General features: G+C 47.4%; 2 protein-coding genes across 4 annotated transcripts; one reads left to right on the forward strand and one right to left on the reverse strand.

Annotated features, from left to right (window-relative positions):
* The first annotated feature begins 119 nt into the window (after positions 1 to 119).
* Positions 120 to 3290, forward strand: srrd (SRR1 domain containing). Of its 3 annotated transcripts, none has more exons than XM_067228033.1 (8): positions 120 to 224; positions 310 to 455; positions 625 to 665; positions 756 to 970; positions 1089 to 1187; positions 1309 to 1460; positions 1582 to 1627; positions 1882 to 2181. In XM_067228033.1, the coding sequence occupies exons 2-8, from the start codon at positions 310 to 312 to the stop codon at positions 2074 to 2076; spliced, it is 894 nt and encodes a 297-aa protein (XP_067084134.1). In that variant the 5' UTR covers positions 120 to 224; the 3' UTR covers positions 2077 to 2181. The 3 variants fall into 3 exon arrangements, 2 of the variants coding, with proteins under 2 accessions (XP_067084134.1, XP_067084133.1); XR_010874766.1 differs by adding an exon at positions 3058 to 3290 and having other exon boundaries at positions 134 to 455; positions 1882 to 2156; XM_067228032.1 differs by having other exon boundaries at positions 134 to 455.
* Positions 3219 to 19165, reverse strand: si:ch211-166a6.5 (clustered mitochondria protein homolog). The gene is made up of 28 exons (XM_067228031.1): positions 18841 to 19165; positions 16596 to 16705; positions 16344 to 16515; positions 12684 to 12815; positions 12337 to 12479; positions 12085 to 12239; positions 11728 to 11850; positions 11453 to 11579; positions 11258 to 11350; positions 10735 to 10901; positions 10467 to 10652; positions 9785 to 10219; positions 9525 to 9598; positions 9302 to 9406; positions 8782 to 8882; positions 8494 to 8646; positions 8322 to 8384; positions 7879 to 8111; positions 7483 to 7567; positions 7043 to 7196; positions 6462 to 6601; positions 6155 to 6235; positions 5493 to 5618; positions 5217 to 5326; positions 4983 to 5076; positions 4784 to 4912; positions 4299 to 4372; positions 3219 to 4138 (listed from the first exon to the last, which is right to left on the reverse strand). Exons 1-28 carry the CDS (start codon positions 18890 to 18892, stop codon positions 3412 to 3414), a joined length of 4344 nt encoding a protein of 1447 aa, XP_067084132.1. The 5' UTR covers positions 18893 to 19165; the 3' UTR covers positions 3219 to 3411.
* Between the last annotated feature and the right edge of the window lie 6831 nt (positions 19166 to 25996).

Raw genomic sequence — 25996 nt, forward strand, 5'->3', positions numbered from 1 at the left:
GCGAAGTGAAATACTGCCTGCTTTTATTTTGAAGGCAAATTTGAAAAAACATATTTTGAGTTAGCCTATTAGTAGTGCTTCCGTTGTGTACCGGAAGTATACATTTACATATGTCTCTTCCCAAACAGTTTCATGTCCCATGTGTTGCGACAGTATGACAGTCTTCCAAGCGTCTAATATTAATGAATTTGCTACGTTGCGTTATATTTTGCATACCGTAGCTGGTATGTTAAATTGAATTTATTTTAGGTTATAGAAATTTAAAGTCATGGTCTTAGTATTCCCACGATTTCGTTAAAATATCTCCAGATGCCGGAGGAAGGCGAGGAGTGGCAGGTGGCCCGTCGGAAGAAGGGGGCTAATCGGAGGAGAAAGCCGTCTCATCCGGGCGATCAGACAGAGCATAGCGAGACACTGGATCTCCAGAGAACCAAGAAGCGAATCACAGAAACCATGTGAGCTGAGCAGACGCTAAAGATCTGGAAACCAAAAATATCTATGGCTTTTCACACATCTTGCCGTGGTTGAAGTGAGGATAATAAGGCTAATAATAGGCTGATAATTGTGTATGCGTTATCCCGAGGGGGTCAGCCTTTCTCACACCTCATATCTCTTTCTCTGCAGGTCTGAGCTGAGGTGTACAGACTTTTGGCCAGAGTGGAAGGGTGTGCCATATCTTGGCGTCATAATTTTCTGTTAGCTTAGCAAGGTGTCTTTCACAACCACACTTACAAAATCCCCCGTCCTCTCCACAGAACAACTCGCAGGCATTTTGTTAACTCCAGGATCTTCCGAGGCTGGCCGCGACCTAGCCCCTGAGGCCCCTGGAGCCTCTGTCAGCGTGCCAGAGTGTGAGGGAGGCGTGGAGTCTGAGCTGGAATGTGTGTGTTACGGCCTGGGCTCCTTTTCTTCCTGTGTGTCAGCCCGCTATCAGCTGGCCATGCTGCTCCTCTTGCTGGACTCTCTACAGGTCCGACATCCAGCCAGCGGGGGGGGGGGGACACGCATTCACACACACTGACACACGGGTCAGACGCGAACGCACAGTGCAGATAAATGACACGATATGTACACCTGTGCTCCCCCAGATCCCGGTGAAGAGATGCTCTTTGTACGACCCTGTGTTCTCCTCGGGGGAGAGGGATGTACTGAGGGAGCTGGGCCTCACAGTCCTCACTGAGAACGAGGTGTGTTTGTGCACAAGATCAGTGATTTACTCTCCAGTTTGTCAATGTGCGGTTGAACCGTGCAGGTAGTGTAATACTGGCACTAAATGTATTTCACTTTGGGTGGGTTTCTGTACAACAGGAAGGGAAGAGACAGGTGACCAGGCCCACTCTGTTTTACCTGATGCATTGTGGGAAAGCACTGTACAACAATCTGCTGTGGAAGAACTGGCAGAGAGAAACTCTGCCCCTGCTGACCATCGTAGGAAACAGCTTCTCTGGCATACATGAGAGGTGTGTACTGTGTGTGTGTGTGTGTGTGTGTGTCTGGGTGTGTGTGTGTGTGTATACTGTATGTAAGTGTGTTTGTTCACATTCCAGAGATCTTCTTTCTGATGTTTTCTGTTTTTTCCAGAATGGTGGAGAGGGAGCTTCAGAGAGACTACACATACATTGCTCATGTATCCTTTCACTGTAACCATAGCGCTTGCATATCATCAACGAGAGCCTGTATGTGATGTTTATATGAATATATCAGAAATAATCTGTATGAGATATTTATATTAATATATCAGAGCTAAGCTGTATGATGTTTATATTAATATATCATCAGAGATAACCTGTATGTGATATTAATATTGATATATCAGAGATAAGCTGTATGATGTTTAAATTAATATCTGGGGGCTGAACCTTAACCCTTCCTGGTGTTCAGGCTGTGAGTGTGGTCTGTGAGCAACCCCTTCCCTGCTCCCCCCGCCTCCTGGACGTCTTCAACGACACTGCTCTCATCACTTTCCCCCCCCTCAGCCTTGACAAACTTCCTCCATGCACCTGGGAGCAGCCGCCAGAGCCGCTGTACCAACACTTCCCCGACCTGGAGATCATACAGAGACAACAACACAGATAGGAGGTTCCCTCATGGAACAGTCTGGAACACTGGGGTGTGTGTGTGTGTGTGTGTGTGTGTGTGTGTGTGTGTGTGTGTGTGTGTGTGTGTGTGTGTGTGTGTGTGTGTGTGTGTGTGTGTGTGTGTGTGTGTGTGTGTGTGTGTGTGTGTGTGTGTGTGTGTGTGTGTGTGTGTGTGTGTGTGTGTGTGTGTGTGTGTGTGTGTGTGTGTGTGTGTGTGTGTGTGTGTGTGTGTGTGTGTGTGTGTGTGTGTGTGTGTGTGTGTGTGTGTGTGTGTGTGTGTGTGTGTGTGTGTGTGTGTGTGTGTGTGTGTGTGTGTGTGTGTGTGTGTGTGTGTGTGTGTGTGTGTGTGTGTGTGTGTGTGTGTGTGTGTGTGTGTGTGTGTGTGTGTGTGTGTGTGTGTGTGTGTGTGTGTGTGTGTGTGTGTGTGTGTGTGTGTGTGTGTGTGTGTGTGTGTGTGTGTGTGTGTGTGTGTGTGTGTGTGTGTGTGTGTGTGTGTGTGTGTGTGTGTGTGTGTGTGTGTGTGTGTGTGTGTGTGTGTGTGTGTGTGTGTGTGTGTGTGTGTGTGTGTGTGTGTGTGTGTGTGTGTGTGTGTGTGTGTGTGTGTGTGTGTGTGTGTGTGTGTGTGTGTGTGTGTGTGTGTGTGTGTGTGTGTGTGTGTGTGTGTGTGTGTGTGTGTGTGTGTGTGTGTGTGTGTGTGTGTGTGTGTGTGTGTGTGTGTGTGTGTGTGTGTGTGTGTGTGTGTGTGTGTGTGTGTGTGTGTGTGTGTGTGTGTGTGTGTGTGTGTGTGTGTGTGTGTGTGTGTGTGTGTGTGTGTGTGTGTGTGTGTGTGTGTGTGTGTGTGTGTGTGTGTGTGTGTGTGTGTGTGTGTGTGTGTGTGTGTGTGTGTGTGTGTGTGTGTGTGTGTGTGTGTGTGTGTGTGTGTGTGTGTGTGTGTGTGTGTGTGTGTGTGTGTGTGTGTGTGTGTGTGTGTGGAAGGGAGGGGTGGGGGGGCAATTGAATGTTATGACTTTATAAATATGACATCTTTTACCATTGTGTATGTTTTTGTTGTATTATTCCCACCCAGTGCCATTAAGTCAACTATAAATAACAGCAGTTAAATTAGCTGTATTGTAGGCCAAAATCAGAGGAACAGTCATATTTTAGTTGAAGTGAAAAGTTTATTATTGAATAAAGATCAGTGCAGCCCTCTCCCAAACGCCCTGCCATGAAGCACAGTACAGTGTCTCTATCTCTCTCTCTGTGTCTGTGTGTGTGTAAGTAAAGTAAGAATGACATTGTCGAAGCACACCTGTCACTGGTCACATGTTGCCTAGACTCCTAACCTCGCTCCTCAGTCTGCTTCTCCATTGGCCGTGCATCCCTCTTCTGTGACCAAGCTGACTTTCAATTGGTTGACACTGACTGTTGCAACTCCATTAGCAACTACCTCAGGTTCAGACGGGTCAGTAATGTTACCTAGAATTTCCTTCACTGCAATCAAATTCTCGGATTCACACTTTCCAATGGCCGTCTTCACCTTGCTGTCTGTTCTTGTCTCACCTCCTCCATTTTGTGTCTGACTGTGTCCCTCAAGCTCTTTATTTGCTGGGTCTGTGTGGACCTCTGCCTCAGCCCTGACTCCAACCTCTTCTCCTGCCTCATCCCTGCCTCCAATCTCCCCTCCTGCCTCAGCCTTACCTCCAACCTCTTCTCCTGCCTCATCCCTGCCTCCAACCACTTCTCCTGCCTCAGCCCTGCCGCCAACCTCCCCTCCGGTCTCTGTAGTTGGGGCCATGTCCCCAGCTGCTGACTCGACCTCAGTAGGCTGCTGGACGCTGCCGTTAACATCTGTGACCTCCACTGACCCCTCCCCTCCTGGCTGTTTCTCCCGGTTCTCCTCCCTGCTCCCCTGTGGAGGGCCCTCTCCGTTCTCTTCCGCCCCTCCGTTCTCCTCCCTTCCTCCGTTCTGTCTCGGTTCTTCACGTGAAGCGTTCTCCTCTCCAGCGTTCTGGGCAGCTCTGTTGGCTTCCTCAGCGTCCCTCAGCTCTCTCAGCTTCTGTCTGAACTGCTGGAGGCCACTGGGGGGAAAACAGTCATACTGAGTGACATCACCTCTGCTTACACAGACACAAACAAGCTGGAATGTCTCTAACTGACACTGACATTTTGGTTTATGTTTGGTTCAAAAGATACTTTCTTGACTGGACTGGACAGAGGTGAGGGTGGTCGAGGGTTTACCTGTCTGTGTTCTTCCTGACCTCTGCAACCAGAATCAGCTGCTCCAGAATGGTCTCAGCTGAGGGGGTTAGAATCTGCACACACACATATACACACACAGGTTTACACCCGACTCATTCATCATAAAGATTGCGTGGTGTACTTAGTATGTATATAAAGTACACATCAAGTATGTGTGTGTGTACCTCAGGTGTGAGTGTCTGTATCCAGAGGCGGTAGTAATTTGGGGGCCCTAGGCAGAGACTGGTTGAGGCCCCTAAATAATGTATTTCCTTACCTGGCTTTCTCCCTCTTTAATATAGGATATCATTTGATTACATGTTTGAGAGAAACACAAATATGAAAAATAACATACTGTACTATATATCATATTTGTAGAATTTTCACCGGGTCTCCAGGCATTCTGGGGCACTAGGCAGCTGCCTACTTTGCCTAATGGTAGCGCCGCCTCTGTCTGTATCTCAGGTGGACGTGTGCGTGTGTACCTCAAGCGTGCGCATGTCCATGAGTTCTGGTGCGCCCTTTCTCAGAGTGCGCTCGACACGCACTGCATTCTGGGTAATGGTTCTCAGGAAATCCGAGCTGCAGCGTGTCTGAGGGTGGTCCTCCCCATGCTGAAGGAGGAAACAAGGTTACACACGCAAAAACACACACACACACACACACATACACATAGGTACTGACCAGGCTGGTGAAGGCAGCCAGGGCCTCCCTTTCATGGTTTATGGCAGAACGATAGTCCCCTGCTAAACACATTGACTGGGACAACAGGTGCTGACTGCGAGAGGAGAGAGAGGAGCAGAGAGGAGGAGGTTAAAACCGAGAGGAGCTTGACAGCTTCACAACTACGACTCGACTCGATGGATTCCGCCGAGTGATCCTACGGGGTTGGAAACTGTCGACGGTTAAACAGGACACCTGAGAGCAGTGCGCAGGTCTTTCGGTCCGAAGAAGGAAGTGTTGAGCTTGAGCGCGTTCCGTAAGTACTGGCCCGATTGCTCTCCTGTCAATACAAGCCCCAGGCAGCCCTGCGAGGAGGACGGAGAAAGATGGAGAGAGAGAGAGAAGGGACAGAAAAAGAGGGACAGAAATACAGAGACAGAGTGAGAGAGTACAAAACAGGGACTGCGTGATGCTCTGCTGTGCTTTCGGCAGAGTTAAGCGTGAAGGGTTGGCAGGTGTGTGTTTTCTCACATCCAACGTGGCGGCGTACGGGTGGTCTTCACCGTGCACGGTCAGCGTCAGGAGACGGGCTCGGAAGAGACAGCGCTGGGACAGAGCCTGCTCTCCGCCCGCGTAGGCGTACACCGCCAGCAGCACCTGCAAGACGCACGGCGTTACACGCGCGCACACACAGCAGGTGTCACATTGCCCGTACTGGGATTCGAACTCGGGACCTCTGACTGATGTTTTATCAGCTGAGTTAAATATGTTTCTTTTGTATTTTTTGTAATATTTGTATTTTTTGTATTTTTATATTGTAAATTACTGCAACTTATATTTTATTTTATATTTTATTGTATAGTTTATTTTAATTCTAATTCCACTTGGTATTGCCAGTTATGTACCTTAGTATAGTTAGTCCTCATATTTACATTTTTGATTTCTATATGTTTAATGTTTGCACCTTCCTGCCAAAGCAAATTCCTTGTCGGTGCAAACTTTCATGGCAAATAAAACCCAATCTGATTTTGATTGGATAAAACGAAATAAGTTGGTACTGAACATTTCGAAAACCAAATCAATTATCTTGGGATCGAGTCATAAACTGTTATCTACACCAAAGATGAGTTGGAACTTGTCTGGGGAACCTATAGAACAGGTAGATAAAGTAAAATAATAAACAATAAACTCACGTATTGCTGGATGGTGTTGGGGTGGTCGAAGCCGAGCACTCTTTCACTGATGACCACAGCTCTCAGCTGGACACTCCGTGCCTGGAGGGGGGGGCAGCAGGGTCAGTCAAGGGGGCAGCAGGGTCAGTCAAGACAAACAGACACGGCCTTGAGTGTGTGTGTAAGAGTGTGTATGAAGTGTCGATCTTTTTGTGTGTGCATACATGTGTGTATGTCTTTGTGTGTGTGTGTGTATGTCTTTGTGTGCATATGTCTTCTTGTGTGTGTTTGCCTGTATGTATGTAGGTAGGTGTGTGTGTGTGTCCACCTCGGTTGGTTGTCCCTGGAGGTAGGCCACCCTGGCCATCAGACTGAGACAGTGGCAGGCCTCCGGGTGGAGGTCGTCGCACACACGACCAAACAGGTAGGAGGCCTCCTTCAGATGCTCATACGCTGGTTCCAACAGACCTGGAGAGATACACATATACACACACACCACACACACACGCAAAAACAACACACCACACACACACACACACCACACACCACACACACACTTGTCTTGAGCTCCAGAGACAATATAATACTATAATATTATATGAATTTTGTGAATAATAGAAACAACTTTTTTTTATGGGGGTACGCATACCCAAAGTGGAACATTGAGAGTAAATCATGAAACTGGGTATAAATATATAGTTTAACAATAAAAATACGGGCATAGGGTAGTGCTTGGATTTGGAAATCCGGAAAAGAGGATGCTGAACTCAAAAATATTGGGAAACACTATTCCACATGAACAAAGACAGGCAGATGACCGGACGGTAGGATGGTGTGCAAAGGTAGGTGGTTATAGTGCATGTTTGCACAGGGTCTGTTGTGTAGCAGGGCCTGTAGTGTCCATGTCACCTTTCTTCATGTTGCTCTGAGCAGCACGGAACGCTGCAGAAGCGTCAGCTGTCGTCATGGTGATGTGTTTGACGACGGGGAAGAGGTTGAGCACGTCGTCAGGGCCAAAGGCTGCCTTGGTTCGGTTGTCAAGGAGGTAGTCTCTCAGTCTGAGCTGGGATAGACCAGAACAGGTCAACACCCTAGAGCAGACCCACTCTACTACGGCAAGTTACTAAATATGCAGCCACTGTTCAGGGTTGAATTTACAGTTTACAGTATGGAGCATTTACAGATCATCTATAAAGGTAACTCAAAATAGAGTCACTGCACTTCTGAGTCTGTGTGTGTGTATATGTGCATTAGCATTAGTGAGTGTGTGCATTAGCATGACTGTGTGTCTGTGTGTGCATTAGCATGTGTGTGTGTGTGTGTGTGTGTGTGTATGTGTGTGTGTGTACCTGCACTCCAGTCTTCAGGCAGAACTCTCTGAGCAGAGACAGTTTCTGCAGCCTGTACAGCTCCACCAGGTGGTCAGGACCAGAACTGCAACACAGATTGCGTTGAAGAAGTTACTACCAACCAACAGGGGCATCAAAGTGGGGGGGGGAGTGGGACTGACTGCCCAGGACCCAATGTGGGAGGGCTCATATAGCTTGGAAAGGAAATTTGTTGAGTGAAAAAACAGACATAACCAAAAATAGGGAGAAGGGGTCGCACATTGCAATCTCTTCGTGGGGCTCAAATTTATTAGCGGTGCACATGCCAACCAAATAAATCATAATTTCTACAGCTTGGAGCGAACCATTTGATAGACCAATAGAAACGAGCAAGCTTCAACTCAAGCTCAATCTCACCCCAGTTCGTCAGTGATGCCATAGGTCTCTGTAGCATCCTGGACAATCAGGTTCCAGAGCTCAGCTCCACTGAGCATGCTCCAGGTTGTGCTGTCAGAGGCCCCACCCCCTCGGCCGCGCTTCCTGGAACGCTTTTTAGTCTCCTCCCCCACGGGGGCGGAGCTGAAGTGGGAAACCAATAGGCAGCAGAGGAAGTGACTGACAGCTGCTGACAGACTGGCGATCTCCACCCCCTAATGAAAGAAGAGCTAGATCACTATAGATACAGGGCCAGACACGTTCACCGTTGTTATACCAAAGAGTACAGCTGTCATTTAGAGGCTTTGCCCAATATTTGCTTTGCATTGCGAGGGGCAGATAAAGCATGAATATAGTTGTTGAGTCATGTTTCCTTCCCCTGATGAAACCATGTGGAGCCCTGATGTGTTTTATATTCTAAATACCTGGAGGAAGTTGTTGAACATGCGCTTGGAGGAACGAATCACAATTTCCCCAACGGCCAACCTCTGAAAGAAGGAGAGGAGACAGAAAGAAAGTGAGAGAAAGATGAGAGAGATTCCGAGTAAAACGTTAAAGGCTAAGGGTTCGGGCTCTTGTATCTCCTGTAGCACTGACCATAATGTGCCTGAGTCGCTCCTTGTCATCGGATTGGCTGACGGCCTTGGTCAGCTGACCCAGGTAGCGAAGATTGATGCCTTTTTGGTGTAGAGCCTGTCTGAGAGTAGCACCGTCTAGAGGAACGTCGATGCCCTGCAGGCAGTCCTCAATCTGTCCACACAAACACGTATTACGGCGATGCCCTTTCGACACACGGAATACTTCTTCCAACCAAACAGCCAATCAACAAAAGCCAGCACGTTGTACAACAGTTGTGTGCGTGTGGAGGCGGGAGGAGGGACTCACAAAGGCAGGGATCTGGTGGGTGGTGATGAAGGCAGCGGCCTCTCTCAGGAGCCTCTTCTGCAGGCGGACGCTTGCACCGTCACATCTGGGGAAGTCCAGCCCTTCACACACCACCGCTTGGTTCGATTATGACAGACTGTAGCTGTGCGGGTGTGTCTGTGTGGTGCGCCGGACGTGGAGAGAGACAGAGAACGAGAGAGAGAGAGGGAGAGAGAGAGAGAGAGAGAGAGACAGAGAGAGAGAGACAGAGAGAGAGAGAGAGAGAGAGAGAGAGAGAGAAAGAAAGAGAACGAGAGAGAGAGAGAGAAAGAGAACGAGAGAGAGAAAGAGAGAGAGAGAGAGAGAGAGAGAGAGAGAGAGAGAACGAGAGAGAGAAAGAGAATGAGAGAGAGAAAAAGAGAGAGAGAGATAGAGAGAGAGAGAGAGAGAGAGAGAGAGAGAGAGAGAGAGAGAGAGAGAGAGAGAGAGAGAGAGAGAGAGAGAGAGAGAGAGAGAGGGAGAGAGAGAGGGAGATTTCTACCTTGGTTGAAGATGTTGGGGTTGAAGCGCATTTCAAAGATGATATCACTGACTGAGCCCACGTCTTTACAAGCACCTCTGACTGCGTCAGTTCCTCTGGCGTCACCTGTAATACACACACACACACACAGTACAAAAGGTCAAAAGTCAGTCAGGTTATACAATGCATTGAAGTGTGGCATATGCAAAAATACCCCAAACACATAAGACACACACACTCTAACCTGGTTTCACACACTCCTCCACTCCTCCGTTCTCCTCCATCCTCTCCCTGACACGCTTGGTGAACTGTGACTGCCTGTAAAGGATGGAGAGAGGGAGAGGGAGGGAAGAAGGAGAGCAAGAGAGAGGAATGAGGAAGCTGACCAAAATGATCCCCACGGTCACTTTTCTCCCAAATCAAAACAAGATGGCGGTCAACTAGTGAGTATGTTGCTAGCCATGGTAATGCAATGGTGGCAGCCGGTGTGACTCTGGAACTCACTTGTGCTGAGCGAATTCGTGTATTAGCTCAGGCCTCAGTCTGCACAGTCTGTGAGGGAACGTCCGGGGCAGACCTTTCTCTGAGTGGTACCTCTCCGGCCACCCCTCTCCCTCCTTTTCGTCCTCCTCTCCTCCACTTCCTTTCCTCCCGTCTCCCCCTCTCTCCCCCTCCTCCTCTCCCCTGGTCTCTCCGCTAGGGCAGTAGTTGGCGTCCACTGGCAGGGTCCTGAACAAGTCCAGCAGGTAGAACCTTCCGTCTGGCCCCAGGACACCCTGGGCGTCCACCGAGGTGAACAGGGGCACCTGCTGGCCGTTGGGAGCCAGCACGGCGTGTCTCTGCAGGGAGAGGGCCTTGGCAGCCTGGGCCAACAGCTCCAGCATCCGCCTGCGGTAGGGGGACTCCTGCGGCCCCGCGGCCACCCCGTACAGCAGGCCCCTGGGATGGAGGGGGGGGGGGGGTAGAGTTAGGGTTATCAGAACTCACAGTACTAACAGCTACAGTGTCAAGGGTGGGGGGCAGAGCTAGGGTTATCAGAATTCACATTACTATTACGGGGGTGAGAGGTGGGGTCAGCAGAACCCACACGCTAACATCTACGCTACGTGTCGGGTCCATCAGAGCCCATGTTTGCAGAGGGATGAGGAGTGTTGCGATAGAGGGGTGTTGAGGAGGGGGTACCTACCTGGGGGAAGGCTGTGGCCCCTGGCCCTGTTCCAGAGGCCCCTCCAGACCAGGGGCCAGACCCTGGGCAGACAAGCGGACCCCTCGGTAATCCACGGTGGCGGTGGGGAGTGTGTGCAGCCCCTGTAGCGCCCCCCCTAGGTCGCTGTACAGCTGTACACCTCTCAGCTCCAGCTTCTGCGCAGCCCTGCCACAGATAAAGAGGTTCAAACAGCAGAACTACCTGTGTTTACCAGAGGACGATTCGATTTTGTGGTATCTTCTCCTACCTGCGTCCCCTCTCCCCATCCGGAGCCCCCCCAGCACCCCCCCGGCTCAGGAACAGCCCGCCCCACAGGAAGCCAGGGTCGTCTGGGCCTCCACTGATTGACTCCACAAAGCCGTCCATCACAGTCTCTGCAGCCTGAGCCGCTGCCCACACAAACGCACTGTTTACCTGAGAAAAAGAGAGGGAGAGAGAGGGAGAGAGAGGGCAAGAGGGAGAGAAAGAGTCAGGGAGGTTGAGATAGAGAAAGTGAAAGAGAAGGAGATTGAAATGGAGAGAGGAGCAATTGAGAGAGAGAGAGAGAGAGAGAGAGATTGATATAGAGAAAGTGAAAGTGAAAGAGAGGGAGGGAAAGAGAGGGGAATTGAGAGAGAGAGAGGGACAGAGAGAGAGAGAGAGGGGGGGGGGAGGGGGGGGGGAGGGGGAGGGAGAGGGAGGGAGAGAGAGAACGAGAGAAAGAGGACGTGTGTTGGAGAAATCAAGGACACAGCAGGGATGTGGACCCATGGGAGGTTTTCTTCTCATACCTGCAGCAAAGCTCTGTCTCTCTGCAGTCTCTCCTCCAGAGAACCCTGAGGAAGATCTCTGGCTAGCTGCAACTCTTCATTCCAGTCTGGGGACTACACACATACACACGCACACAGACACATTATAATGGGAAAACACAGTAAACTGTCTTTGGGCCCAGCAGGCAATTTCCACAGAGATATTCTGAAGCCCACCTGTGCTGATCCCTGCTCCTCCAGTCTGCTGTAAAGGTTTCTGTGTATGTGAGAGGCAGAAGAGGGACCCAGCCAGCACATGGTACGGTAGGGGGTGGGCAGCACCTCTGCCGGGGGCACCTGAGGTCTACAGTAGGGAAAACGCACATTACCCACAACCCATTGCACCCACAGGAAACATTTCCGATTCCTTTTGCGGCTGTGGGTGCCCGCGTGCGCTCGTGTGTAAATATGTATGTGTGTTCACGCACGCGTGCGCGTGTGTGGGGCGCTACCTGTTTCTCAGGGTAGCGAGGGCCCGTTTGAAGCCGGGGCTGAAGTGAGCGAGCAGGTCGGTGAGACAGTGGCAGACTGGAGTGGACGGAGCGGGGCGAGGGTCAAAACCTTCCTCAGTAGACCTGAGAACAGCACACAGAGAATGAGGTGAAGGGATGTGCAGAATATAGAGAACACACTGATACTATACAGACAACAAAGAAATACAGTATACGATAATACACAGACAGCACACAGACAATTATACAGATACGACACAGATAATACAAACAAGATACAGGTCACACACAGGCAATAATCAGATAGTATGCAGAAAATGTACAGAAAAGGTGTTAGAGCACAGAGCCTCTCCTCACCTGTTGTGGTAGAATCCTCGTGAACAGGATGTGATGTCGCACCTGCGACCTTCCAGCGTGAGAACAGTGATGTACAGGAAGTCCCCCTGCAGTTTCCTGTGACCAGGGGGCGGGTTCCAACAGCTGAGTGACAGGTCCTTCAGACAGCGGTGAGTCTGACAAGAGAGGGACAGTCACAAGGAGTTTGTGTGTGTTAGTGTGTACAGGGGGATACGTTTCTATGTGTGTGTGTGTGTGTGTCTGTGTGTTCACCTCTGGTTGGGAACTGTGGGGTAGCACGGCTAGAAGGGGCATGTGTGGTGACCCAGGGAGGAGGTACTCTGGGGGAACTCCCTCCTGATTGGCTGGCTCTGTCTTTGCATTGCTCGCTGGGAGCTTCCCAGCTTTCTCAGTGGCTGAGGCCGGGACAGAGAGAACACGTTTGCCAAGGTTAGAGAGGCTACTGCTGCACAAAGGTTTGAGAAAGCATTTCTGTAAATGTGTGTGCGTGTGCATATCAACACTGTGTATGAGTTTGTGGTATGTGGGCATATCAGAAATGTGTGTATGTCAGCGTGTGTTTGTACTTGCAGCGTGTGTGTGTGAGGGTGTGTGCGTACCTGCAGTGTGTGTGAGTGTGTGCAGCAGGCTCGGGGAGCGTCCCTCGACCAGAGCGTCCGGGGTTCTGGCTGCTCTCAGCAGCTCCAGAACACGGCCCACATGCTCTCTGGCCGAACACGGGGAGTAGGGTTCTGCACCAGAGAAGCACACGTTAGTCACGTTTGTCACACACACACATACACACACCTGGTCACACAAGTACCCAGACACACACACACACACACACACACATACACCCTCACACACACTCACATACACACACCTGGTCACACACACACGCACATTCACACACACTCACACACACGGTCACACACGTACATGTACACACACACACACACTCATACACATGGACACACACGTACATGTACACCCACACAAAAAGATACACACATAGACACACAGGCACACACACACATTCACAAACACATTGCCACACACACACACACACAGTCACACATTCATACATGCACAGAAACACACACACACACACATAGTTTCACAGCACATACTGTAATTATGCACACATTTTCACAAAAACACACGCACCTGCATGCACACAGATGCTGACTAGATCTGATCTAACTGGTCTGTAAATGCATCGTATTTGAATATTTGTACTGGCTTTGACATTTTGAAGGTAGAGAGGGGGACAGGAGGGAGGGGAAATGACAAAGTTTTTTCCGATTGCTTAGACACAAAATGTTCAAATACGTAACACACAGTTAGTGAAACCTGACACTAAAGGAGCAAAACAGAAGCCCAGACCTGCACAACTATAAGCACATTCTCAGCCTCACACTATTTGCTAAATACTACACACAGTGTTTTGCAAAACACCAAACACACTTAACTATGTTAGACACAGACATTTAAGATTATGTCACTTACAGCTTTTTCCAATTGCTTAGGTAAGCACAATTTTGAAAACAGGGCTCACTTTGTCAAAACACAAAAAACGATTCACACAACTAGACACACGAGAAGCAGAACACCTCCAATCTTTTGCAAAATGAAACACTTTGTTAAAAACTATACAATCATGTATAAAAAACAATTTCTGTCACCAAATGATTTTGTCAGAGATATTGTTACAGTAGAATACGTACAAGTACATGAATATGTTGACCAAACACAACACACAAGACCAGTACTGCACACTGATGAAAATATTTATTTTGTATTTCTCCACATTGTCTACATAAAGGCTGCATTTTGAGAAGAAAATCAGAACATATTTAAATACAGCATGTAGCCTACAGTAGGCTACATGCAAATACATTTGTGGAGACAAATGAAGGTATACAGCAAATGAAATATGGCAAATTGTTTCAATCATGGACTGCAGTAAGTGGGTACAAAAAAAGTACTGGTGTAGTGCATATAGTAGGCTACATTTTACTGTACTGTACTGTAGACAGTATAAAAAAGTAGTTGTCACCTGTGTACCTGACAGTCAAAAAGGCAATTAGGTAATTTACATAATTTAAAATGTCTGTGTCTAATGTAGAAAAGTGTGTTTAGTGATTTACAAAACACTGTATGTAGTATTTTGCAAATAGTGTGAGGCTGAGAATGTGCTTATAGTTGTGCAGGTCTGGGCTTCTGTTTTGCTCCTTGAGTGTCGGGTTTCACTAACTGTGTGTTACGTATTTGAACATTTTGTGTCTAAGCAATCGGAAAAAACTGTGTCATTTCCCCTCCCTCCTGTCCCCCTCTCTACCTTCAAAATGTCAAAGCCAGTACAAATATTCAAATACGATGCATTTACAGACCAGTTAGATCAGGTCCAATCAGTATCTGTGTGCATGCAGGTGCGTGTGTTTTTGTGAAAATGTGTGTGACTAAATGTGCATAATTGCAGTATGTGCTGTGAAACTATGTGTGTGTTTCTGTGCATGTATGAATGTATGACTGTGTGTGTGATATACTGTTGCAAAAGTAATTTGGACATTTCAACAAGAGCACAGGTGAAAACTACTATTCTCTACTGTCTACAGTACAGTACAGTAAAATGTAGCCTACTATATGCACTAAATCAGTGCATTTTTGGAAACATTCACGGCAGTCCATGATTGAAACAATGTACTATATTTCATTTGCTGAATACTTTCATTTGTCTCCACAAATGTATTTGCTGTGTTTACAGTATGTGGAGGACTAAATGTGCCAAAATTAAATACTTAAATAAATAAATAAATACATAAATAAATACATAAATAAATAAATAGACATCTCTTAAGTGATGTTAACATTTATGTTATTGTTAACATGTGGCCTGTTCTCAGTCACGTTCATTGAAGCAAGCGCATGATCAGGTAGAGGGTCAGAGAAGTGTGTGTGTCTTGGTTGTGCCAGGCTGCCAGCACCGTTCAACAGCTCAACAAGGCATAAACCTTTACAGGTTACGTTTTAGGGCCATTTAAAAATGTTCAGGAAAATACAATGTTTTATAAAGCATAAAACACTGCAGTTCCATGAGGACAGCTCTATCAAATGGCTTATGCCCCGCCCCTTTTCATTTAAAATAAAATGCACATTTCTTTTCCTTTGAAAAGAGGCGGGACATAACCAGTTGCACAGAGCTGTCCTTATTGGACTGCAATGTTTTACTCTTGGAGCACTGTGATTGGACACTGATTGATAGCAAACTGTCAGACCTGAGCTGTTGAACGGTCCTGGCACAACCAAGACACACACACTTCTCTGATCCTCTACCTGATCATGCGCTTGCTTCAATGAACGTGACTGAGAACAGGCCACATGTTAACAATAACATAAATGTTAACATCACTTAAGAGATTTATTTATGTATTTATTTATTGAAGTATTTATTTATTTATGTATTTAATTTTGGCACATTTAGTCTTCCATATACTATATTCTACTATTCAATTTGAAATGTGTTCTGATTTTCTGCACAAAATGCAGAGTACGTACAAGTACATGAATATGTTGACCAAACACAACACACAAGACCGGTACACAATGTGGAGAAATACAGTAAATATTTTCATCAGTGTGCAGTACTGGTCTTGTGTGTTGTGTTTGGTCAACATATTCATGTACTTGTACGTACTCTACTGTAACAATATCTCTGACTAGATCAAGCAGGTTATATCATTAGAAAATAATAGTTTGTGTCCAATTTCATGAACCATGTGTGTGGCATATGGTGACTTAAATTGGTTTTTATACATGATTGTATAATCTTGAATGAAGTGTTTCATTTTGCAAAAGACTGGAGGTGTTCTGCTACTCGTGTGTCTAGTTGTGTGAATCGTGTGTTGTGTTTTGACAAAGTGAGCCTTGTTTTCAACATTGTGCTTAGGCAATTGGAAAAAACTGTAAAGCCAGCATGAGAAAGAGATTGGGGGAGAGTAAAGAACGTTGAGAGGGAAGGAGAGAGGGGAGGAGAGAGAGAAGGAGACAGGCCGATATGACAAGAGGGAAGGAGAGAGAGAGGGAAGGAGAGAGGGAAGGAGACAGGCCAATATGACAACAGGGAAGGAGAGAGGGGAGGAGAGAGAGAAGGAGACAGGCCAGTATGACAAGAGGGAAGGAGAGAGGGGAGGAGAGAGAGAAGGAGACAGGCCAGTATGAGAAGAGGGAAGGCGAGAGAGGGGAGGAGAGAGAGGGAAGGAAGGATGAGAGTACCTCACCTTCCATCAGACGGAGGGTGGCCCCTGGTCTGAAACCCTTCAGGCTCTGGAGCTCCACCAGGGGCTCAAGGTTCATCCCTGCCAAGGCCAGCGACAGGCAGGAGCGAGGATACACCTCCTCCCTGGCCAGCAGGGACGTTACAGCATCCTGGACTAGCCAGAACCCATGCACCTGAAGAGAGAGGCCCAACATGACTAGTTGGACTAGCGTGCATGCTAACAGGTGTGTGGGGGCCATCATCGTGTGTTTACCTGCAACTCAAACGGCTCCACCCCAGACCCCTGGATCTTCACAGGAAATGATGCGCTCTCTTCCTGCTTCATTTCGAAATCTCCACTCCCATTGGTCAGTGTGGGGCCACCTGATTAACGGGGATGAACAGGAGAGAGAGAGAAAAGATACGGAGAAAGAGATGGAGAGAAAGTGGAGAGAGTGAAAAAAGAGAGCCAGACAGCGAGCGTGGGATGTGACCTGCCACACAACTAATGACTAAATGTAAATGTAATGACTCCAGCTAATCTCCACCAGGGTCGCCCTTGACAGGATCCTACTTGCCTGTAACTGCTCTGCATCAAACACCATGTCATCCAAGTACAGCCTCATTACGTACGTGTCTCAAAATGCAATGTACTATATTTGGATGTTTGTTCGATGAGACTGGGAGGGTTTGTGAAAAGATTTGATGTGAACCACACTTACGCACTCACTCACACAGACGCAAGACAGAGCATGCTCATTTTATATCCTGTGGAATTTGTCCAATAGCAGTAAGAGCTGTGACCTCAGGCAGAAGGACAACCACACCCCACCCTGGCATGTTCACACCACAGCAGGCATGAAGAAGCACACACACACACACACACACACTGCCCATTCACACATCAGCATACATGTCCTGGCAAAGATCTATGTGACAAGCTTACAATCGCTAAGACCGTATGCGATCCACCTGCACCTCAGAGTTAGAGCAGGGGTCCTAAACGAATGTGTTTGCATTCCTTAGTAATGGTTTTCAACTGGGTTTCACCCCAGTGTGTGACATTCCCAGAGCGCACAGGGTTAAGCGTTTGGCTCGAGGGGAGAAATGGCAGTTTTCCACAAAGCCATTATGTTTACGAGGTACTTAGGGGTTAGGTTAGAGGGAGACCTGACCTAGTGACCTATTGGATGCGCTACTGGTGCCATGCTCCTAACACTGGCCTTTCTCCCGTATTCTTTATTTGTAGTGTTATATTGCATTTTGTTGTGAAGCACTTTGTGATTTTTATCTGCGAGAGGTGCTATACAAATAAACTTTACTTACTTACTACTTACTTACTTCTCTGTCCATTCTCTGAACCCAACCCTCCATTCTCTAATCCCTCTCTGGGTTGGCGACCTCGCTGCACAATTCAGTGACAGTCACAATGTATACAGTACTACTTCATTCCATACCAGTTTTCAGACTGGAAGTGTCCGCTTCTCAATGCTGCTGTCAAACATCTCATCTGCATGGACACACACTGTCTTCAAAACGCTCTTTTTTTTGGGTCATAAAAAGCAAGGAAACAGTTAACTCGTCCAATACTCCTATCAAATCCTGTGGCCCTTGTCTAAATTAAAGGTACCAGGCTGAGAATCCTTGTTAGATAATCTGTCAGTCATCCTTGTGCCTGGGGGGATACTCGTCCTTTGAAAGGAAACCACCTCAGGACAAGCTTACCTGGAGCCCTGCCAGCAAACACTGTCTCTGTCCTGCGTGCACACACACGCACGCACGCAAACACACACACACACACTCACACACACACTCACAGGCACACACACTGTACCACCACACCTCCCCCTAAACACACACACTTACATGCACAAATGCTCACATGCACACACACACTGTACCACCTCTCCCCCTCCCCCCAAACACACACACTTACATGCACACACTCACACACCCACACGCACACTCACATGCACACACATACTGTACCACCACTCCATCCCCTCCCCCCAAACACACACATATATGTAAACACATACTGTGCCCACACACAGACACAGGAATGGAATGGATGGGAAAATGGTCTTACCCATGATCCTGTGCCAGATTTATAGCAGACTCATTGTCTGTGTATGTGTTTTTAAGTGAGGGAGTGGAATAAAGTTCTGGAAGTGACCAGCGAGTCAAGACAAGAGAAACATAAGTGATTCAAAATGTGCAGACACAAATGATTCATTCTTCAGCCCATTATTCTGTTGTTTGTGGTGGGATCAAACATGCCTACTGCCTACTGACACACTACAGCAAACTGCGAGTTCAGATCCCTTGTTATCGAGGACCAACAAGCTGGAACCCAAACGGAGCCAGCTCATTAAGATCAGCAGCAACTCAACAGGCACCAGCCTGGCTTCCCACAGTCCACATACTGCACACCAAACAGAGAAGGAAAAGAGGGGAGTGAATCGAGAGCAAGGGGAAAGGGGGAGAGAGAGCAAGGCTTGGCAGTTGTTCCTTCTTACCCGTCGCTCCCTGGGTTTTCCCTCTTCCTCCTTTCTTCATTTTGTCCTTCATGGCTGTCTGTGTTGTATTTCCTGTCTCGTTGTGCAGCCCTCTCTGCCCTGCTCACTGGGATCTGTGGGAGTGTGTTCAAGCAGCGAAAAGCAAGGGAGTTGTGCGTGCGTCTGCTGGCCGTGCGTCCTGCCGTCGTCTCCAGGAAGTGTGCGAGTGCTGTGGAGAGAGGCTTGCTCTGGCTCTGTCTCCACCTGGTGAACTCAACCTACTGGTATACAAGTTGCACAAGACACACCCTGCAGTTGCTCAACACCACTTCATTACTCTCGCTCTCTCTTTTTTTCTTTCTTTCTTTCTCTCACACACACTTCTCACACTCTCTACCCAGGGATGGGTGTGTCCATTTTTTTGTTGTCTCTAAGTCCTTTCATCCTCTCCCTCCCCTGAACTTTCACTCAGCACTGGCCCATCCTCCACTCCATTTCAACGACAAGATAAATAAACAGCCACATTCTTTTAGCACTTCTCACAAACCTTACAATTGACATGGTCATGGAAAACAGCTCCCCTTCCAGGCTTGAAACACTTAAAAGTATCTGCCGTGTGAAGGTTTTAGTGTGAATGGTAGGTGTGTGTTTGTTTTATCATTTAAATACAGTGTGTGTAAGGTGTGTGTGTGTGTTTATGTAAAAGAGGAAACTATCCAGTTTTGGTTTCATTTCATTCCAAAGCAGTTGAAATTCAACATCTTGGTGGGCTGGAAAAACGAAACAAGCCTCAATTTCAGTCTCCAAGACAAATGTCACACAAAGGGGTTACCTGACAGCACCATGGGAGCACAAATGAGTCAAACCACATCCCTGGATTCAACACCTTGTTACCAGAACCTGGGAATGGTCTGCAGGAGTTTACTGGACCACATGGCTCAAAACTCACATAAAATATCAGCAAACAGAAGAAGCTTACACTGAGCACTCAGCATGTTGATTGAAAAATCCCTTCTTGTAATGTACGGTTATGAGCTGTGCTGGTAGATCATTTATAAGGTGCTGTGGTTCAAGCTAGTGTAGTTCAAGAAGTGTTCAAATTGGAAATTGTCAATACTGTAGCTTGCAACTTTTTGAGGATAGTAAAATAGAATGTAAACGAAAAAGGTGATTTTGTTACATTTCATTCGATACCAGGATTGAGAGCTTTTATTGTCGAATGCATACGGTAACAAGCATGTAAGGTTAGAGCCATTTTGTGATCTCCTGCATGCACCTTCTACTTACCACCAGAAGATGGCACCCTGTCCACAATCAGCCATTTCAGCCAAAGTGCTGAATCGTTTGACCCTAACTGTCCCATGTCTGTCACAGGAGCCTGCATGCCTGTCTGTGTCGGCCTGTCTGCTTGTCTGCCTGTCGGTCTGCTTGTTGGTTTACATATTTATCTGTCTGCCATCCTGTCTGCCTGCCTGACTATCTGCCTGCCTGTCTATCTCTCTGTCTATCTCTCTGTCTATCTCTCTGTCTATCTCTCTGCCTATCTCTCTGCCTGACTGCTTGCCTGCCAGCCTGGGGCTAACACTACTGTGACACTCTGTGGGACATTGTGTTTTATTGATTGTTTACGGATACACAGGACACACACACACACAAACTCACAAATGAGGAAAACCTTGAATGCTTTGGTGGGGATTCATGGGTCATGCTCAGTCAGGGTGATGAAGAAAGACAAGAGAGCATTGGGAAATCGGAGAAGGTTTCAGTAGAATTTGTTATTTGAATTTCCAAAGTTCATGAAAGTCGTTCAGTCAAGACAATCACGTATTAGTTTTGAGCATTTATTGTTACATGACATGGACATGTAGGTTTAACTTTGGCGGAGTGGATGATCTAAGGGAAGCGCTCCCTGCCTCCTCGATGCAACACATCCGTACATGACATATGAGGCAGGGAGCAATAGAGATATAATCTCCCTGATGGATAGAACATAGAACAGACAGACAGCACAGGGGAGAAGGGGATGGTGGAGGGCGGCAGCAGCACTGATCATACAACAACCGGGGTGAGTGTGTGCGTATCCGCGCGTCTTTTAAAGACGACTTATCGGACGTGGCCCAATGGATATGCGCTGCTAACATGGGTGTGGTAGTGGGCGGAGGAAAGGAAGGTGGAGTAAGACGCCTTACGTCCCCGATGACTGACGCGCGCTGCCCGATTGCCCTGCCTGAACTAGCTGCGCTTATAAGTTGACAGAAAGAACAACAAATGAGCCTCTGGCAGACTAAAAGCAACAGTACAATTTGCTTCAGCAAGTTGTCATCACGGTTCAGAAGACATCGTTGCGTTTCTGGGAATTGTCCAACGTTTATCCACTCATATGAAGTGCTTTTATGCTGCAGTAAATTGTTGGTGTTCTAGTGGATCAAAATGTTGTGCAGAGTTTATAAGTGTCTGGGTTAATAGCTCTGTAAATATTTGAGAGCCTGAACAGTATATCAGAAACTTGGACTATTTTCAATCTCTGAGTCTCTGTTAATATTCCCTGTTCTATAATAGGAATATGTGTCTTGGTAACTGACTGTGGAGACTGAAGAAAGATCTGTAAAGACTGTGTGTGTGCACAGTAGCTGTGTTTGGACTCTTAAGAACATCTCAACATCGTCTCAACGTTGTTCCCACTTGACCTTGGCTCTGGAGAACAGTGTTCCAGGTCAAAGGTCAACGTGCAAAGCACACAGGATTTGTGTCCAGCAGTGTGGGTCTGGGCCCAAATATGGTCTGTTGTTTGGTCTTTCCATCTCTCTCATGACCATCCCTTTCTCCACTCAGCTATAGAATGAAACTACAAACTAGAACCCTTTGCCTGAAAAGTGTGATTCGATCGTTCGTTGTAGAGTTGAGGGTGACTTTAAGACCCAGTCCCCCCGACCGACCGCCCGCCCACCCACCCGCCTGCCCGCCCGCCCGCCCGCCCACCCCCCTCCCTACCTACCCTTCCAGGCACAGTTCAGGTGATGTACATCTCCTCCCTTTTTAATCAGACTGAGCGGAAGTGAAACACGTTATTGTTACGGCGGGCTGAAAATCAGGCGTCCTCCAGGGTCATATATATAAGCTCTCGGACATGTCCTCCATTGTCTTCCTGGGCTGATGGAGATCCAAGGCTCTGGCGTGAACTCAGTTATCCTTCCCCCTGGCGACCGGTTAGAACCAGTTGGGAACCACCCCAGGCGAAGTGCGGCTCTGCTTTCAGTTCCTCCCCCAGCCGTGCTAAGCGCCGATAAAGCTCCATGAGAGCTGGATTACCCACAACTGTGTTCTGAACATCTTTCTTTACTATTTTGTGTAAACTGAACACAAATTGGGTAAATTAGGTCAGGGGTGAGACTTTCGGAGTAGGAAGAAGGGGAAAGGTTTCAGGTAACTTGACTTGACTGACATTGTGTCACTGCACATTTCTGTATGAAAAATACTTTCCCCATCTCATAAGTTATTGTAGAAAATTGCATGTGATATACCTTACTGAAACAATTCAAGGAAGTATTGTTTTCCTGGGGATTTGTTTTCATTCTTCAAAAGGTGGATCACTTGAATTGAAACGTCAAATATTGGTTATTTTACGCTTGTGGTTCCACAATATTGGCTTTTAAGGTGAGAACACCCCTGAGATTTAGACCGACTCAGGGTTGCCGGTAAGCAATGAACTGATGCTTACCAAGCACTAATACGTAACCGGTGGAGTCTTAGTAGTTGTTTTCCAAAAAAACAGTTGTCTGATCCTGCGATGGAGGCCACAAACCAGACCTCCTGCCTCTACTGCTGCCTCTGACACTGTGCCTGCCTCTATTGCTGCCTCTGGCATTGGGCCTGAAGACTGGGGTCGGAGCACAAACAAAAAATGTTTCGATGACTAAGATGACAGTCACACAGCCACCTCCCCGCTGCTCTGGCCTTGTCCTCCTGTCAAGATAAACAATGGGACCTTCCCTCCCTCCCTGTCCCTCTCTCCCTCTCTCCCTCTCCAGCCCAGGTCTGCCCCGGCGCTTACCTTCACCTGGCTCACATCCAAGCGGCTTCGCACAAGGAGACAAGGAGCTCCTGGCTCAATGTCAGGTCCAAAGAGTGGCCAAGATCATTAATGTACTTAACCACAGTTTAGATCACTGTTAGTAACCTCGAGTATAACCTATAGCCTGTCTGAGCACAGAGGCCTCTGTATCCAACCCAGCACTGCTATTGAAGTGCCGTCTTAAATCTAACCGTCGGCACAATGTCAGCTTTACCCACTTCTAAACGACAGTATGTGACAGAGCTTGGAAAAGGGAGTGTTTTGTGTCTGTTTGTGTATTGCTGGGTCACTTCTTCCTGGTTCACAGATCAAGCTAGAAGCTACTCCTACAGTGGTACTATGGAAGCTATTAGCCAGTGGGAATAGGAAGCCACTACTCACCAATCCCACTGACTAATGCTGTGTAACCCTTGTAACTATGGCAATGCAGTCAACTTGGGGGAACTGCACCCAAGACCATAACCCTGTGGTGACACACCCACTGTTGCAGTCCTGCACATTGTGGAGTGACAATAAAAGGATCGACAACAGAAGGATTTGATTGATTTGAATCATACTATGCACTCTATTCCTATTTGTTCTTAATCTAACTGTACGTGTGTGTGTGTGTGTGTGTGTGTGTTTATGTGTCTGTGTGTTACCTGTATGTCTGTGTGTGGCCTGTATGTATGTGGGTATGTGTCTCTGTGTTTGTGTTACTGCTGACACAGTGTGTGTGTGTGTGTGTGTGTGTGTGTGTAGTGTAGTGTATGTGTGTGCGTAAGCAAGAAGGAGAGGGACTTTCTTTGCTCCTGTTCCCTACAATCACCATGGAGATAGTGAAGAACATGACCCGCAGATTATGTGACAGAGTCGAGCAGAGTACTCAGGTGACCAGAGGCTAGGCCAGTGTTTACTACTAAACCACACCACTGTAGAACAGAAACAGCAGTGTTGACATGTCCTTGGTACTCCATGAACCGTTTAGCACGGCATGTTTTCCTCCCCTGCCGACCCGCATGGCAGAGAGGTTTGTTTCTTTGTGTAATTACCTTTCTATTTAGTCAAAGCATTACCGACAGAAACACACTGCTCAGGTTACTGTTGTATGCTTACATACTAATATGTCATACACTACACATTCAACTTTATTATTCAACTTTAGTCTCTTGGAACTGTATTTGTTAAAGTTGTATTTGAAGGTGAACCAATAAACAGTGAGAAATTTATCATCTAGGCTGGTGAAGCAGAGAATGAAGGGGAAAGGTGAGGAAAGTTGTAACACGAGGGTGAAGCGAGAGACGAGAGAGAAAGAGGGAGGGAGAGGGAGGGAGAGAGTAGAGAGAGAGAGAGAGTGAGACAGGGAGACGGAGCGTGAGAGAAAGAGAGTGGGAGAACGAGAGAACACCGCCTCGCCAGTGTAGAACGAGGCCGACGAGCCTCTGGAATGTCCCCCTGACGCCCACAGAGGCACCAGTGACCCTAATATGACCGACCTGATAGTGTTCAGAATGACATGTGTGAGGCCAGTTCGGGGCTCGATTGGAGAGCGACACGGAGATAGATGTGGCCTGGCCCTCAGCCTGCTTAGACCAGTCATCCGTGAGCAGAGCGGTTTGAACCGGGTTCTGTTCAACACTGCCTGGGTGCCTGTGGGGGGGAGAGAGAGACACACACACAGAGAGCAAGAGAAAGAGAAAAGAGAGAGAGAGAGAGAGAGAGAGAGAGAGAGAGAGAGAGAGAGAGAGAGAGAGAGAGAGAGAGAGAGAGAGAGAGAGAGAGAGAGAGAGAGAGAGAGAGAGAGAGAGAGAGAGAGAGAGAGAGAGAGAGAGAGAGAGAGAGAAAGCGTGTGTGCTCAGAATCGTCCCTGGGGGCAATGAGATAGAGACAGAGTATGCTAGCACTGCTTTCCAAAACTCTGTTTCACTGACCTGCCCTCTCTCTCACCTCCCACAACCCCTGCCACCCTGTGGTTTACGAAACGTTCCCCAATTTCCCAAAAATTCGATTAATTTTCTCTTTTTTCTTTACCCGTTCCCAGATTCATAATCAAGATAAGATTAAACGTTGAATTTTGGGGAAATAACTTGATGACTGCATAGTAATTCATCACAGCTATTTACCATAACTATATAACTACACAATGGCCCCCCCTGGCTAAAACAGCTTATAAAAGTCAATCATGCGTGCTTGCGGTTATTCCATCGCACTCACGCGGGCATGCTAATGAGAGCACCTGTGTTGTTGCCGGCAATCAGGCACAGCAACAATGTTGTTGTTGAAACTTGGCTAATGTTTGCCAGCTTCACCCTCTGATTTGCTGCTGACTCCTTCCATACAGGAGCTGTTGTGCTTTCATACCTGGCCCTGTAGCTGCTGTGAATTCATGCCCATTCATTGTCTCACCCTGTGCTGTCTGGGGCTTTACAGTTAGTTTGTTGTTTTTTAAGGTCTGTTGTTGCTTATGTTTTTTATTGTTTGTTTCTTTTCTTTTTTACTGTTTTTATGGTCTTTTTTTTTAAAGAAAAAAGTCACTTTGTGACCTGGCTATGATAGGTGCTATATTACTGTGATAGGTCCTGGACTACCCCAGACTACCCTGCCTCTGTCCCTGCCTCGGTCATTGGACACCCATTCCACTGTGCCCTCAGTGACATTACCATACTTCCATAATGTTGCTGATTCCTGTCACCCATCCAAACACAAGATTGCTGCCAGTGTTTAGATTCCTGTAAGGACTCACATACCCCACATTAGAGGAGCTCTATAAACAGCCGTGTGCCACATGCAGAACCCTCCATTCCCTGGTGTGTTGTGATGTACTCACTTCCTGTTTTGCATGGTTAAAATGTCAAAAATGAATACTCATTACCGCTCCGACAAACCATGGGAAGTTGATTGCTCACCTTGCTTTCGATGCTTTCATGCAATACTTTGAATAGGGATATTTGGGATTCTGGTGGTTGTGTGAATGGTCAACAAACATTCCTAAGATAACGTCTGTCAGGGTAAGTTGACAATATCCCGGTGGCACAGACGGTCGTGTCGGTCGGTCAATAGATAGAGCGAAAGAAATAAAGAGTGATAGATAGATAGAAAGGCATATAGACAGATAGACAGACAGAT

This window comes from Osmerus mordax, chromosome 24 (genome assembly GCF_038355195.1).
Source record: "Osmerus mordax isolate fOsmMor3 chromosome 24, fOsmMor3.pri, whole genome shotgun sequence".
NCBI classification, from domain to species: Eukaryota; Metazoa; Chordata; class Actinopteri; order Osmeriformes; family Osmeridae; genus Osmerus; species Osmerus mordax.